Source organism: Equus przewalskii, chromosome 9 (genome assembly GCF_037783145.1).
Source record: "Equus przewalskii isolate Varuska chromosome 9, EquPr2, whole genome shotgun sequence".
NCBI classification, from domain to species: Eukaryota; Metazoa; Chordata; class Mammalia; order Perissodactyla; family Equidae; genus Equus; species Equus przewalskii.
Window position 1 is genome coordinate 10,275,138 of NC_091839.1, and position 13,478 is coordinate 10,288,615.

General features: G+C 56.1%; 2 protein-coding genes across 7 annotated transcripts in view; one reads left to right on the top strand and one right to left on the bottom strand.

Moving 5' to 3' along the window:
- Window positions 1-4,100: 4,100 nt before the first annotated feature.
- On the bottom strand, window positions 4,101-8,646 carry GMFG (glia maturation factor gamma). 2 transcript variants are annotated; one of them, XR_011522286.1, is made up of 7 exons: window positions 8,530-8,646; window positions 8,011-8,107; window positions 7,875-7,924; window positions 7,077-7,126; window positions 5,391-5,473; window positions 4,481-4,883; window positions 4,101-4,414 (listed from the first exon to the last, which is right to left on the bottom strand). XR_011522286.1 is itself a non-coding variant. In XM_008506855.2 (7 exons), the coding sequence occupies exons 1-7, from the start codon at window positions 8,530-8,532 to the stop codon at window positions 4,205-4,207; spliced, it is 429 nt and encodes a 142-aa protein (XP_008505077.1). In that variant the 5' UTR covers window positions 8,533-8,646; the 3' UTR covers window positions 4,101-4,204. The 2 variants fall into 2 exon arrangements, 1 of the variants encoding a protein (XP_008505077.1); XM_008506855.2 differs by having other exon boundaries at window positions 4,101-4,276; window positions 4,810-4,883.
- A 4,191-nt stretch (window positions 8,647-12,837) lies between these two features.
- Window positions 12,838-13,478, top strand: part of SAMD4B (sterile alpha motif domain containing 4B) — a 34,818-nt gene continuing 34,177 nt past the window's right edge. For 2 of the 5 annotated variants that reach the window (XM_070557722.1, XM_070557718.1), the window contains exon 1: window positions 12,838-12,976. The gene's annotated coding sequence lies outside the window, so the exon portion shown is untranslated. The remainder of the gene's footprint in view (window positions 12,977-13,478) is intronic. The other 3 variants (XM_070557723.1, XM_070557720.1, XM_070557719.1) reach the window with 2 other exon arrangements.

A 13,478-nucleotide genomic window follows, 5' to 3' on the forward strand; every position in this document is an offset into this window, starting at 1 on the left:
GGCCCAGGCAGAGATGGCCTCGCTCACACAGCGTCTGTGGTGCCAGGAGCTCTGGCTCTGCCGGCCTCTTGACTCTAACCCTGGCCACTCCTGTCTTCCAGCCCCAATGATGACTTTTTTATTCCTCCAACACACCAGCTCATCCCAGCCCCTGGGCCTTTGCAGGCTCCTCCCCTTCCACGGCTGATTCTTTCTTTTCATTCAAGTCTAATTCAAATGCAGTCTCTTCAGTGAGGCCTTCCTTTCCCATCTCCAGTTGTCCTGATGCCTGCAAATTACTTTGACATTTATAAAAAAATAAGACGGATAGATGGATGGATATGTGATAAAGCAACTACAGTAAAACGTTAATGGTAGATCTAGGAGTGGATATATGTGTGCACTGGAAAATTATTTCAATTTTGCTGCATATTTGAAATTTTTCCTAATAAACGTGGGCAGGGGGAAGCAGGAAGACTCCTCTCTAGAAGTCCACCTCTAAAGAGGTGACGAGAAAATAGCCCCAACAGGAACCCTCACATACTGCTGGTGGCAACGCAAACTGGTGCAGCCACTATGGAAAACAGTATGGAGATTCCTCAAAAGACTAAAAATGGAAATACCGTATGACCCAGCTATCCCACTACTGGGTGTCTATCCAAACAACTTGAAATCAAGAATCCAAAGTAACATATGCTCCCCTCTGTTCACTGCAGCACTAGTCACAATAGCCCTGGCATGGAAGCAATGCAAGTGCCCATCAACCGATGAATGGATAAAGAAGATGTGGTATATATGCATATACAATAGAATACTACTCAGCCAGGAAAAAAGACAAAATAACCCCATTTGCAATAACATGGAAGGCCCTAGAGGGAATTATGCTAAGCGAAATAAACCAGTCTGAGAAAGACAAACACCAGATGATTTCACTCATATGTGGAATATAAACAAGTACTAGGACAAAGAAAACAGTTCAGTGGTTACCAGGGGAAGGGGTTGGGGAGTGGGCACAGGGGGTGAAGGGGAGCACTTACGTGGTGACAGGCCAGAAATAATGTACAACTGAAATCTCACATTGATGTAAACTATTTTGAACTCAATAAAAAACAAAAATAGCCCCAACAGGTCCCATCATTTTTATGTATCATATCACCTCATCTTCTTTCCCTCATAGCAGTTCTCATTCCTGGCGATGATCTGGTGTGCTTTTGTTTACCTGTTTATTGTGTACTTATTTATTTGTTTATTGCTGATTGTCCAGTCATTGACACGTAGGCCTCCTGAGGGGAGGGGCATGAGCCTCAATTTTCTCCAGGGTCCAGAATAGCGATTGACACCCCCAGGCGCCCTCAGGAAGCATGAGCTCTGAGGCCCCTGGAGAGAGGGACTGGGAGCTAGGTCCCATGCACTCACCACAGGGGCCGCACTCAGGAATAAACGTGGTCTCCCAGCCTGGGGTCACTGGAAGAGGAGGGGTATACCCCAGCGGCTGGATGTGCCCTATGAGGTCAGGGAATGTGAGCTGGCCCCGAAAAGAGGGCACCAGGTGGAAGCAGATAGTCTGACTGTTTTTCCCTCGGGCCCTAATTACTGCCCCAGACCTGCCAATACAGCCTCTCGACCCATCTCATTCTGCCGCAATGTAGGCCCCGCCCCAAAACCTAGGCCCCACCCTCTGTCTCTAAGGCTCCGCCCTAAAGCAAAAACTCCAGCCTTCTCTGACCTAAGCTACGCCCCTCAGGCCCAAGTCCCATCCCTGCAGCCTGAGCCCCACCCTTCTACCTTAGACACCACCCCAAAGATCAGTTGATAATGTTCAGACTTCTCCAGCCTGGGTCCTGCCCCCAGGTCTAAGCCTTCAGTCCGAGCCCCGCCCTTCCACTTTAGGCTCCACCCCAAAGGCGTCTAGCTTTCAGCTTCAGCACTGGCCCCTCACGCCAAGTCTGGGTCCTCCATTCTCAGCTCCGCCCTAAAGTCCAGTCCCCACCTCTCCAAGGTAAGTCCTGCTCACACTCAAGGTTAGCAGGGAGAAGCACCCCAGGGAAAGCCTAGGACCTGGACTCAAAAATTAGGGAGCCTGGATCTGTGGGCGCCCAGAATTGAGGTGGGTGGAAAGAGAGGAGGTGGTCCCCAGTTTGTACCGCCCCTCGAAAGAGGGGCCCCAAACCTAAGGCCACGCCCCATCGTGCTGACTCTTCATTGGATGGCATATTTTGTTCTGGGCTCTCTGATTGGTCTCTCCACAATCCCTCTAGCCAAACCTACTCTGCATTGGGTTATCCATCGGAGTCACCCATCTCATTGGTCCCTGCCTTCAAACTCCCTGCTCCTGATTGGGCAAGTCTTTGTGCATGCCTTTTTCTGATTGGATTGTTTGCAGTCATGAGCCTGGATACAGGCAGGAGCTCAACTATGCGGGAGGGGAGTAGGAGGGGCGAGGAGGAAGAGGGGGGATGTGGAGGAGGAGGAGGAAGGAGATGATTTCCTAAATCCCCTGCCTAAGAGAGAGAGTGCCCATTGACCACAGGATATCCTTGGGTTAACTTTCTGACTGTACAGGCCAGTAGCCATGTGGCTTTGGGCAACTATTTTTGGCCTCTGTGCCTCAGTTTCTACATCTGTGAATTGGGGATAATAACGGTACCTTCTTCATGGGATATTGTAAGGATTAAAGGAATTAACGCCTGTAAAGTGCTTCTAGAAGTGCCTAGCACACGGGAAGCCCTCAATCAGAGGGTTAGCTCTTAATCATTTGATCATGTAAGTGGGTGACCTTGGATAAGTCCTTTTGCTTCTCTCACCTCTGCAGTCCAGGAGTTGCTCGACCTCTTAACTGAGTGACCTCTCCTATGCCCAGCCCTCCTCCTCTTCCATCTCCATCCACCAGGGACTGAGGCTGTGGTCAAAGCGAGGGGCAGAGATGTGCCTGGCTGAGAGATGGGGGGCAGGCCCCAGGACAAGTGTCCAGAGAGAAGCTCAACCCCACTGCCCCCAAAAAGGAGGGCAGCGGGAATTTTTCTGTGGGCCAGTGTAAAGGGATTCTATCCTGAATCCTCTTGCAAAGGGGATGTCCAGATTGGGGACAAGGGGGCAAGGGTCGGGGCAGAGTGGATTGGTGAGGGGTTGGTGTGGGCTGGCTGGGAGGGCTGGGGAAGGGTTGGAGCCAGGCTGGTGGACCCTCCCCCAGGAACGCCAGGGCTGGGGGAGAGGCAGCCCGGGCCCAAGGTCACTGTGTCATTGTTACCATGGCAACGGCCACCTCTCTACAGGGAACCTGGAAAGGGGTGAGGGGAAGGAGCTCCCAGGTCCCTGAATCTGGGGACAGAGGAAGGAACAATCAGAGACATGGAGGAGAGACAGAAAGAGTGATTCGTCTCTGTGAAGATGCCCATCTCAGAATCCTCAGAGCCTGGTACTCGGTGGGCACTCTATGTATGCCCCTCAGAAACAGAGATGGCGAGCCTGAGAGAGCCAAATGCCCAGAGATGACAGAAGAAAAAAGAATCTCCCGACAGGGGCAGGTAGGTGTCCCTTTCCTGCCTCCTAAACCTCATACCCCTCAGGGTTCCACTGAGAGTCCTGGATCCTCTTCGCCTCCCCCAGCCCTGGGCCCTCGGGCCAACCCAACCACACAACTACGGTCCCAGGAACTCCGGAGCCCCTGAAGCTATTCCGTTTGATTCTTCCACAACTTTGCTGCCTTTAAAACCTTCCTGCCTGGGGGCTCACTGAGGGAAGTAGCATTCGGTGCAAGCTAATGCCTGCCAGCTCCTGGAGCTAGGGTGGGAAGGGGAGAGGAGTGGAGACAGGCGTGCCACCTCCTTTACTCTGAGACCCAGGTGTCCTCGTTCCCGTTGGGCAGGGCCCCTCTGTAGATTCAGATATTCCCCCAATTCTTCCAGGAGACCCAGGCCTCCCCCATTTCCCTCTAGGAAACCTATAGGCCCCTCCCTTTCTTTCCGAGAAATGGGTACCCTCCTTCCCCCACCCTCCATTCCGGCCTGGACTCAGCGGGCATCCGCTTGGTCTGCCTGCCCTCTGCTGGCCCGCGGCTGGTACTGTAGGGACTGTCGGCTAGCGCCCGCCATGAGGAACAGAAACAGCCAGAACCCAGGATCTCTGAGTTCTTGCATTTTAATTTCTTCACGGTCTGGGATGGTGAGGTCCTAGGGGTCTGAGTTCCCAACTCAGACATCACGAATTCAGGTCCTTAGCCCAGAGGTCAACGAAAGAAAGACAGCTTCTCTTGGAGCCAGGCCTCGGTGAGGTCATCAGTGGTGCGGATTTCAAACACCTGGGCAGGGACAGGCCTCAGCATTAGGATCCACTCAGGAACTGGGACACCGAGAACTCCAGCCCTCGTCTCCCTCAGACCAGGAGTCCAGATTCCCATCCCGCTCTTCCATCAGACCCAGGAGCCCAGCCCCCAGCCCTCCTCCCTCGGACCAGGAGTCCAGCCCCCAGCCCCTCCTCCCTCAGACCCAGGAGCCCAGCCCACAGCCCTCCTCCCTCGGACCAGGAGTCCAGCCCCCAGCCCCTCCTCCCTCAGACCCAGGAGCCCAGCCCCCAGCCCTCCTCCCTCAGACCCAGGAGCCCAGCCCCCAGCCCTCCTCCCTCAGACCCAGGAGCCCAGCCCCCAGCCCCTCCTCCCTCAGACCCAGGAGCCCAGCCCCCAGCCCTCCTCCCTCAGACCCAGGAGTGCAGCCTCCCAGCCCCTCCTCCCTCAGACCCAGGAGCCCAGCTCCCAGCCCCTCCTCTATTAGACTCAGGAGCTTAGACCCCTAGACTCCTCCTTAACACTTGGGAGCCTCGGCTGTAGGCCCAGACCTTTGTGAGCTCTGCCGTCTGCACCAGCCTGTTTTTACTCCCTGCATACATCATCTGTTGTTCGGGCTTGCAGCCTGCATGGAAAAGAGAAGAGAGCATAACTGGGGGGGCCCCGGGGGGCTTCTCTAAGGCCCCAGGTATGTCCTGCAGGCCCTGGAGTTTTCTAAGAGTCCTAGCGATTGTTCTAAGGAGGTCCCTGGAGGCGATACTCAGAGTGTCCAGGTTTGTTTGGGGGCTTGAAGTTATTCTGGGGTCCCTGGAGAAGGTTTAGGGGCCAGACAGGGGGTTCTAGGTAAAAGGAAGAGGTGGGTTTGCTTATGGCCTCTGGACTGAGGAGGATGGGTGGGCTCTTGAGGAATCTGAGCCCCCACCTGCACCCCACTCCCCTCCTAGCATGCACACGCCACGCACACCGCACATGGCACACACTCACCAAGTCACACACTCTCTCATGCACAGGTGCCTGCACACATTCACACACACACACACAGTCACCAGTCACACACACCCGCACTCACATGCACGCTCTTACACAGCGAATCTAAGACCCTTTTCTCGGGACAAGTAGAGCTGCGTCTCACCCACGGGGCTGGAGAAGATGAAACACAAGGGGTAGGACACGCGGCCGTCCTCGTGCACGTACTTGTAGCTGTAAACCACGAACCTGCAGCAGTGGAAGGCAACGAGCTCAGGACGCCATCCTGGGGCCGAGGCCCAGCGCCCGACACCTGAGGCCACAGTCCTAGGGTTAACAGCTGAGCCCCAGGAACTGGCCTCAAACACAATAAATGATCACAAATAATAATAATAATAGGACGCACTTATTTCACTCCCAACAACCCTCTGATGTAGGTGCTATTACTATCCACATACTACAGATGGGAAAACTGAGGTCCAGATAGGTGAAGCCACTTGCCCAAGGCTCTATGGCTACAGGAAAGGTTTGAACCCAGGAAATCAGTGCTACAGTATGTGCTCAAGCACTGCGCCGTACCGTCCAGGCTCTGGAGCTCTGGGCGGAGACCTGGGCCGGCCACATAATTTGCCAAGCACAGTGCAAACCAAAATGGGGCGCTTGTTCCAAAGCAGGAGAAAAGTTTTTTCTTCCTTCTGCAGTCTCTCTCCAGACTGATCACGGTCTTTTTAAATTTGCTATTTAAAGTCACGCTGTCTTGGGCATGAGGACACTCACGGGGAAGTGCAGATGCTCACAGGCACACTCTGGAATTTGTCGTGCAGGGGGTGTGTGCCGGCATTGACCCTGACCCTGACCCTCCCTGAATCTGCACTCAGGCTCCCCCCCACTGCCTGGGGGGGGCGCCGAGGGCAGCAGCCATCACTGGGTCGAGGGGGGAGTGGGACCTGGACCATGTGGGGAGGGAGGCTCCCAGCCCCCACCTCATGCTCCGTTGTCCCATCGGACTTCACACAAAACAGAAATTCAAAGATAAAACTATAAAGAAGGGCCCGCCCAGTGGTGCAGCGGTTAAGTGCGCACGTTCCGCTTCTCGGTGGCCCGGGGTTCACCAGTTCGCATCCCAGGTGCGGACATGGCACTGCTTGGCAAGCCATGCTGTGGTAGGCGTCCCATGTATGAAATAGAGGAAGATGGGCACGGATGTTAGCTCAGGGCCAGTCTTCCTCAGCAAAAAGAGGAGGATTGGCAGCAGATGTTAGCTCAGGGCTAATCTTCCTCAAAAAAAAAGAACTATAAAGAATTTTGGGACATCAGGCAGCTGCAGAGTATTAACCCCCACGCTCAAGGCTCCCTCCTGGGTAGGGGACCCCATGTGACTGCCCCTGTCAGATGCCCAGGAAGCGGGTTCTGCCTGAGCTCTAGAGCCTGGGGTGATTGGGGCTCAAAATCCTCGGGCACCCCAAATTCACCCCAGTCGAGAGGAAAATCTAAACAGACCAGTTTTCATACACGGGTCAAGTAAATAATTCCTTTCCTACCCAAAGTGTTGAAAAGGCAGGAAAATGTCATTTTTTAAAGAAATGAAGTGAGTACAATGTTGAAACCCAAACCTGACAAAGTTTGTACAAAAAAAGCAAACTCTGATATCACGTATGACTATCGGTAAAATTCTGCAATAATATATTCGTACGTGAACAAAAAGTGCTGGAGGGTGACCTCTTGGCTTCAAACACGGAGATTCCAACCGGGGGACCAGAACCAGAAGCCACGCAGTCCCTCAGTCTGTACCTCCACCCTCACCCCTCTCTCTGCCTGTGGCCTGACCCGCCCCTTCCTGCCCCCAGGATACCTGGGCTGTCTTTCCGGCAACTCCATTTTTAGTTCCTCTGGAGAGATGTTCTGGGGCCAAAAAAAAAAGGGAGAGAAGAAAAGACTGCCATTGAGTAAGCTAAGGCGCTGGACTGAGAAGCGCACACGGATTACCTCCCATAACCCTGCAAGGTAGGTCCTTTTATTATCCCCATTTTACAGGCGAGCAAACTGAGGCCCAGAGGGGTTGAGAAACTTGCCCAAGGTTGCACAGAGAGTGAGCGGCAGAGTTCACATTCGAATCTGGGTTCAAATCACAGCCCCTTCATGACACTTCCTTACAGAGGACCTGAGGGGGCTCAGCTCCTAGCCAGTCCCTCTCTCCTGTCAGCCTCAGTCTCCATGGACCCCCTCTACATTTTTCCCACAGCACTATGATTACCATCCCCATGTTACTGATAAAGACGGGGAGGCCCAGGGAGGGGGAGGATGACCCTTTTATAAAAGATTTCAGCTAGCTTTTTGTTAATTTATCTGGAAACTCTTCATTTAAGTGCCAATAAAATAGCGTCGTCGTCATCATCATTTTATTGAGCATATACTGTGTGCTGGGCCTTCTTCTGATGCATTGCAAGGATTAAATCGTGAAAGCCCTGGACACCCCATTTCACAGAGGAAGAAACAGAGACCCATACAGGCCAAGTTCCTTGCCTAGGGTCACAGCTGAGCTGGGACTCGACCTCCAGGTCTCTCTGGCCCCCAATGCCAGACTCCTAGCCCCTTGGGTCTCCCAGTCCCGCTGCATGTCTTGGGGGTCCCACCCACCCCAGCCCCTCACCTGGAATTCCTCCTCCAGCACCACCATCTGCCGGTCCTTGTCCACCTTCACTGGAGAGGGACGGCACACAGGTTAGGCGCCCTCCCCTCTTGTCCTCGCCCCCTCCCATCCTTCCGTGGCAGAAGATGACACTCACTGATTATGGCTGCATTGTCGGTCTCTTTCCGGAAGCGGAATTTCCTCAGCTTTTCCTTTAGCTCGGGGTCCACCTCGCACACCACCAGGGAGTCCGACTGCCAGAGGAGCCCAGAAGAGCTGAGCGGGCCCGGCCTCAGCCCCTGCCCCTTGCCCAGACCTCAGTTTCTCCCGGGGACTAATGAAGAGGAGGGCCCCGAGAGCCCATATGAAGCCCCTTGGAACGGGGAAGAGGCACCCGTTCCTCGGGGCAGATGCTGCCCCCTTGCAGAGCAGAGGCTGGACTCCAGCCCTCTCGCCAGGTACCCTTGGGCAACAGTCAAAGAGACACAGGGATCTGCTCGCCTGGGGCCAAACCCGGAACCACCACCTTCTTCCCCCAGCCAGGTCCCTTGCTACGGTGGGGTCCCCTCCCCAGCCCCTGACCTCCGTCTGTCCGTCCCAGACCCCGACGTTTACCCAGGTGCCCTCCCAGCCCAGCCCAATCCCAGCCTTTAGCCCTTCCCATACGACCCCTAACCATGGCTTTTCTGTCCACAAGCCTCTTCTTTTCTCAGTTCCGCTGTCTTCTAGGGGTGGGGACCAGGGCTGTGGGGGGCGGAGTGTGGGGCAGGGGAAAGGTTTCATCCAACACCACATCCTGTTTATGCCCATTCTGGGACAACTGTCACAGAAGGCTCCTCCCCCTCCTTCCTTCCCCTCATCTGCCACCACCTCCCAGCTTTGCAAATGCTGGGGTTCAAATGCTGCCTTGCTGTGTGACTCTAGCTAAGTAACTTTACCCCTCTGATTCGGGATTATGGTGAGGAGAAAACAGCTTTACATGTCTCCCAGCATGGTGGACATGCTCAATACATAGTAGAGGATAATGAGCTCTTTAGCTCCTCCCCTCCTCCAGGAAGCCTTCCTGGATTTCCCCCCATCTGAACTATTTCAATTCCAGAGCTGAAAGGGGGAACTTAGAGATGTTTGCCAAACTGCCGCCTATGATGTTGATGGGGAAATGGAGATGAGAGAGGAGCCTCCAGAATGGCAAATTCTTTCCTGCAGTTGTTCAACCTCACGGGGCTTAGAATGGGCCCTACTACAGTGGGGGTTCCAGCCTGTCGGATCAGTACCCCCTTTTTTATTAACAGCCTTCTGTATTGCCTGCTTTCCAATTCTGAAATGAAATTCCTAGATAATGTAAGCCACTTGTACACATAAATTCCCTCAAAAATCAATATAGTGTCCTAACTGTCATATAAAGGAGAAATAAAATGGAAGTAATTTATGGGAAAACTCGATGCATTTCGGTGAGAAAAATATAAGCAAATGAAAGAGAATTTTCAGATGTCCGAGCCCCGCAGTGGCCGGCCTGCTGTGCCAGCTTCTTGGCTTCTCTCCATCGTCTTTCTCGTCCCCCCTCGACTGGGGCGCTGAGCCCCACCCCCTCAGCCAAGCAAGGACGTCACTGCACCCATACCCCTCCCCCTGCTTCATCCATGTTCCTGTCTCTACTGGATCTTTCCCTTCAGCCTACATATGGTCTCATTTCTTCCATCTTAAAAACTAAAAACTTGGGGCTGGCCTGGTGGTGGTGTGGTTAAGTTCACACACTCTGCTTCAACAGCCTGGGGTTTGCAGGTTCAGATCCCGGGCATGGACCTACACACCACTTGTCAAGCCATGCTGTGGTGGCGTCCCACATACAAAATAGAGGAAGATTGGTGACAGATGTTAGCTCAGGGCCAATCTTCCTCACCAAAAAAAAAAAAAAAACCTCCAAATTTTCTCTTTAACTTTCTCCCAGCAGACTGGCAATCCTGTCCCTCTCCACTAACACAGCCTTGTCGGGGCCACTAATGGCCCCTAGGGTGCTGGACCTAACGTCAATTCTCAGTCTTCATCTGACAAGCTGTCAGCCGCTTCTGACACCAACCATTGCTCCCTGTGCCCTGAAACACATTCTGCACTTGGCTTTCAGGATGCTGCCCTGGCCTGGTTTTCCTCTGACTCCTCTGGTGTCTCCTCAGCCTCTCTTCCTGATTCTTCCTTTTAACCGTGGGGCATCCCAGGGCTCAGTCCTTGGCCCCCTTCTCTCTCTCTCTCTTTTTTTTTTTTTGCTGAGGAAGACTGGCCCTGAGCTAATATCTGTGCCCATCCTCCTCTACTTTATATGTGGGACGCCTACCACAGCATGGCTTGACAAGCAGTGCATAGGTCCACACCCGGGGTCCGAACCGGCGAACCCCAGGCCACCAAAGTGAAATGTGTGAACTTAACCGCTGCGACACTGGGCTGGCCCCCTCCCCCTTCTCTTTTCCATCTACCTCCCTCTCCTCCTGATCTCCTCAGTCTGTTGGCTGTCACAGGGGATGCCCTAATTATTTCTCCAGCCTGGGCCTCTCCCTGAACTCTAGACCCTACATCCCATTGCCAACCTGATGTCTCCACCTGGATGTCTTAGAGTCATCCTCGACCATTCTCTTTCCTCTCACCATAGACATCAGGACTTGTCAGCTCTGAATCTCAAAGTATAACCAGAACCTGCCCACTTCTCCCCCTCCACAGCCCATACCCTGGTCCTCCCACCTCCATCTTCTGCCTGAACTCTCGCAGCAGCCTCCCCACTGTTCCTTGCTCCCGCCCTCCAACACTATTCTTCATAGCACTGCCAGAGGGATCCTAATAAAACCCAAGTCAGATGACACACCTCCTCTCTCAAAACCCTTCTATGGCTCCTGTATTATTTGGGTCCTTTCAGTGGCTTTTACAACTCTAAACTGTCTGCCACCACCCCTCCTCCTTATCTCTCGGAACTTCCACTCTCCTCTTTGCTCATTCCACTCCAGCCATGCTAGCCTCTTTGTGGTTCATGAATGATCCTGCCCCTGGGCCTTTGCACTTGCTGTTCCCTCTTTCTGAAACCCTTTTCCCCCTCATGGTCCACCCTTTCATTTCTTCAGATTTTTGTTCAACTCTCTCCTCATCAAAGAGTCCTTTCCCTAACTGAAATAGTGTTGACCCATCTCTCTATCCCCTTAGCTTGCTTTATTTTTCCCCATAGCACTTGTCACCAAGTTACATTGTATTTATTATTTGTTTGTGTACCCCCTATTAGAATGTAAGCTTCATGGAGGCAGGGATTTTTGTGTGCTTTGCACATTGTTGAGTTTCTAGCTCTTTGAGCAGTGTCTGGCACATAGTAGGCACGCAAGAAATATTACCGAATGAATAAATGAACCAGCTTCTGTGGAGCACGAACAATCTCTATGGTGTGAAAGTTGTTGCTTAAATTGGGCAGGGGGGTGGGGCGTTGTGATATCCCCCCACCTGGCTTCAAATGGCCTTTCCTCACAGCATCTGTGATGCCATGTCTTTCTGGCTTTCCTCCCCTCTCTCTCTCCGGCTGCTCCTTCTCAATCTTTGTTGAGTGTCGATTCCTTGGCTCAAACCTTACGAGTCCCCTTATGTCGGGGTTCTGGAGGGTCCTTGCCTCCATTCATTCTTCATACCCTCCCCAGTCTAGGTCACTAACTCCCACAGCTTCTATTACCATCTCTGATGATCCTCAAATCTCCGTCTCCAGCCCCAATTTCTCTCTGAAGCTCCAGACTCAGGGGCTGTGCAGCCTCCTGGACCTGGCTCCTGGGGGGCCCAGGCTGCTGAACCTGCTTCTCCCCCATTAACCCCCAATCTCCCAGCCAGAGGCCCTCCTCTTGGATTTCTCCTTGTCTCGCCCTCTGCAGCCAGCCAGTCCCGGGGCCAGTTCGCTCCAGTTCCTGTGCCTCTCTCCCAGCTGCACCTCCTCCCCTTCCCACAGTCCCACCCTGGTGCAGACGCCCCCCTCCCACCCCAGCTGCCTCCCTGGACTCCCCATCACCAACTGGAATTCCTCCAATCTGTCCTCCATATGGAAGCCAGAGACATCTTTCCAAACCCCCCACTCATGGAGACTCTCCCCTGCCTGAAGCCCTTCCATGGCTCCCTAGGGCCCAAGAGACTACCCCAAACTCCCTCAAGCGGCCAGACAGCGTGCCGCAGCTCATGTCTCACCACTCCCTGCCTTGAATTCTACACCCCACCCGACGGTATTTCCTTGAGTTCCTCTAACAAGCCACGTCTCTGCCCCTCTAGAGCCTTCTGAGTGGGGGCCCCCGCTCTGCTTCGTGCCCCCGATTCAGGAAAGTTTGTGGAATGAACACACAACAGTCCCAGCCACAACTCCCACTGATTGACGGCTTCCTTTGGCCCAGCGCTTTACAGGCGTCGTCTCTTCCGATCCTGTGCCCATCAGAGAGACGAAGCCGCGGGCTCGGAGAGGGATGCGTGGAGACAGCGACTCCAGTAGCCCGAGCGCCGCCTCGGAACCGGCAGCACCGCGGGGCCCAAGCACCAGGCGGGGCGGCACGGGGCCCTTGACCACCAGATTCCGGAATTGTGACTTAGCCGGGGGCCGCGGAGGTAGACGGAGCGAGACTGCCCCCTGCGGGAACGGAGGCCCAATCGCCGGCTCCGCCGGGCCCGTTGCCCGTGGCAACGCCGCGTGCGCCCCGCCCCTTCCCCGCCCGCCCGCACCCCCCCACCCCCCTGGACGCCGGCCGTGCCGACTGTCCGTCAGCCTGCGGCCGGCCAATCCCAGCGAGCAGGGGGCGGGCCCCTCGGCTCGCTCGCCCCCGCCGCGGCCCCGGCCGCCGGCCCCCGCCTGGCTCCGCGCACCCCTCCCGCCCTTCGCGCTGCCCTCGCCGCCCGTTGGCGGGCGCGCCGCTCGTCACCGCGCCGGGAGCTAATGCCGGCGCGCGGCGGCCCCGTCGGGGCGGGGCCAGGGGCGGTGACGCACGGCGCGGTGACGCAGCGCGACGGCGGCGGCGGCGGCGGTGGTCGGTGCGGGAGGAGGGAGGGGAGCTCGCGGGCCGGAGAGGGGGCGACGGCGGCGGCGGGGGCCCGAGGAGGCCCGGGCGGCGGCAGCGGCAGCGGCCGAGGCGGTGAGTGGCGGGCAGGGCCGGGCGGCCGCGGGGTGGCGGGCGGGGCGCGCGGGGCTCCCCTCGGGGCGCCCCAGGCCGCGCGGCGGCCCCGCCCCCTCAGGGACCCCTCGGGGACCCCGGCCCTCGCGGGGCGCCCGCAGCCCGGCCCGGGGCTCCCGCAGGCCGCTCGGAAGCGGGCCTCCGCAGCCCGGGGACGCGCAGGGCCCGGCCGGGCCCCCCCCGGGATCCCCCAGGGCCCCCCAGGCGCCTACGGGAGGACATGCCGCGGCTCCCCACGTCCCCCCGAGCCCCCGGCCGCTCCTGCGACCCGGGAGATCCCCCCCTCCGCCCCCAGGCCTCCCCGGGGCCCGTCCTGTGGCCCCGGGATCGCCTCCAAGACCCCTCGGCCCCCCAGCCCGTCCCCCGCCCCTGTCCGCGGATGTCGCCCCAGCCCCTCCCCGGCCCGCGCCCCCCACCCCCCGCGGAGGCGCCCTGAAAGCCCCCCCGGGCGCTGCATTCCAGA

Coding starts and splice junctions, on each gene's coding strand:
- GMFG (XM_008506855.2), bottom strand. Junction 7,127..7,874: donor TGCTGGAGGAGGAATTCCAG/GTGAGGGGCTGG, acceptor TTTTGGCCCCAG/AACATCTCTCCAGAGGAACT. Junction 4,884..5,390: donor CATCTTCTCCAGCCCCGTGG/GTGAGACGCAGC, acceptor TTTTCCATGCAG/GCTGCAAGCCCGAACAACAG.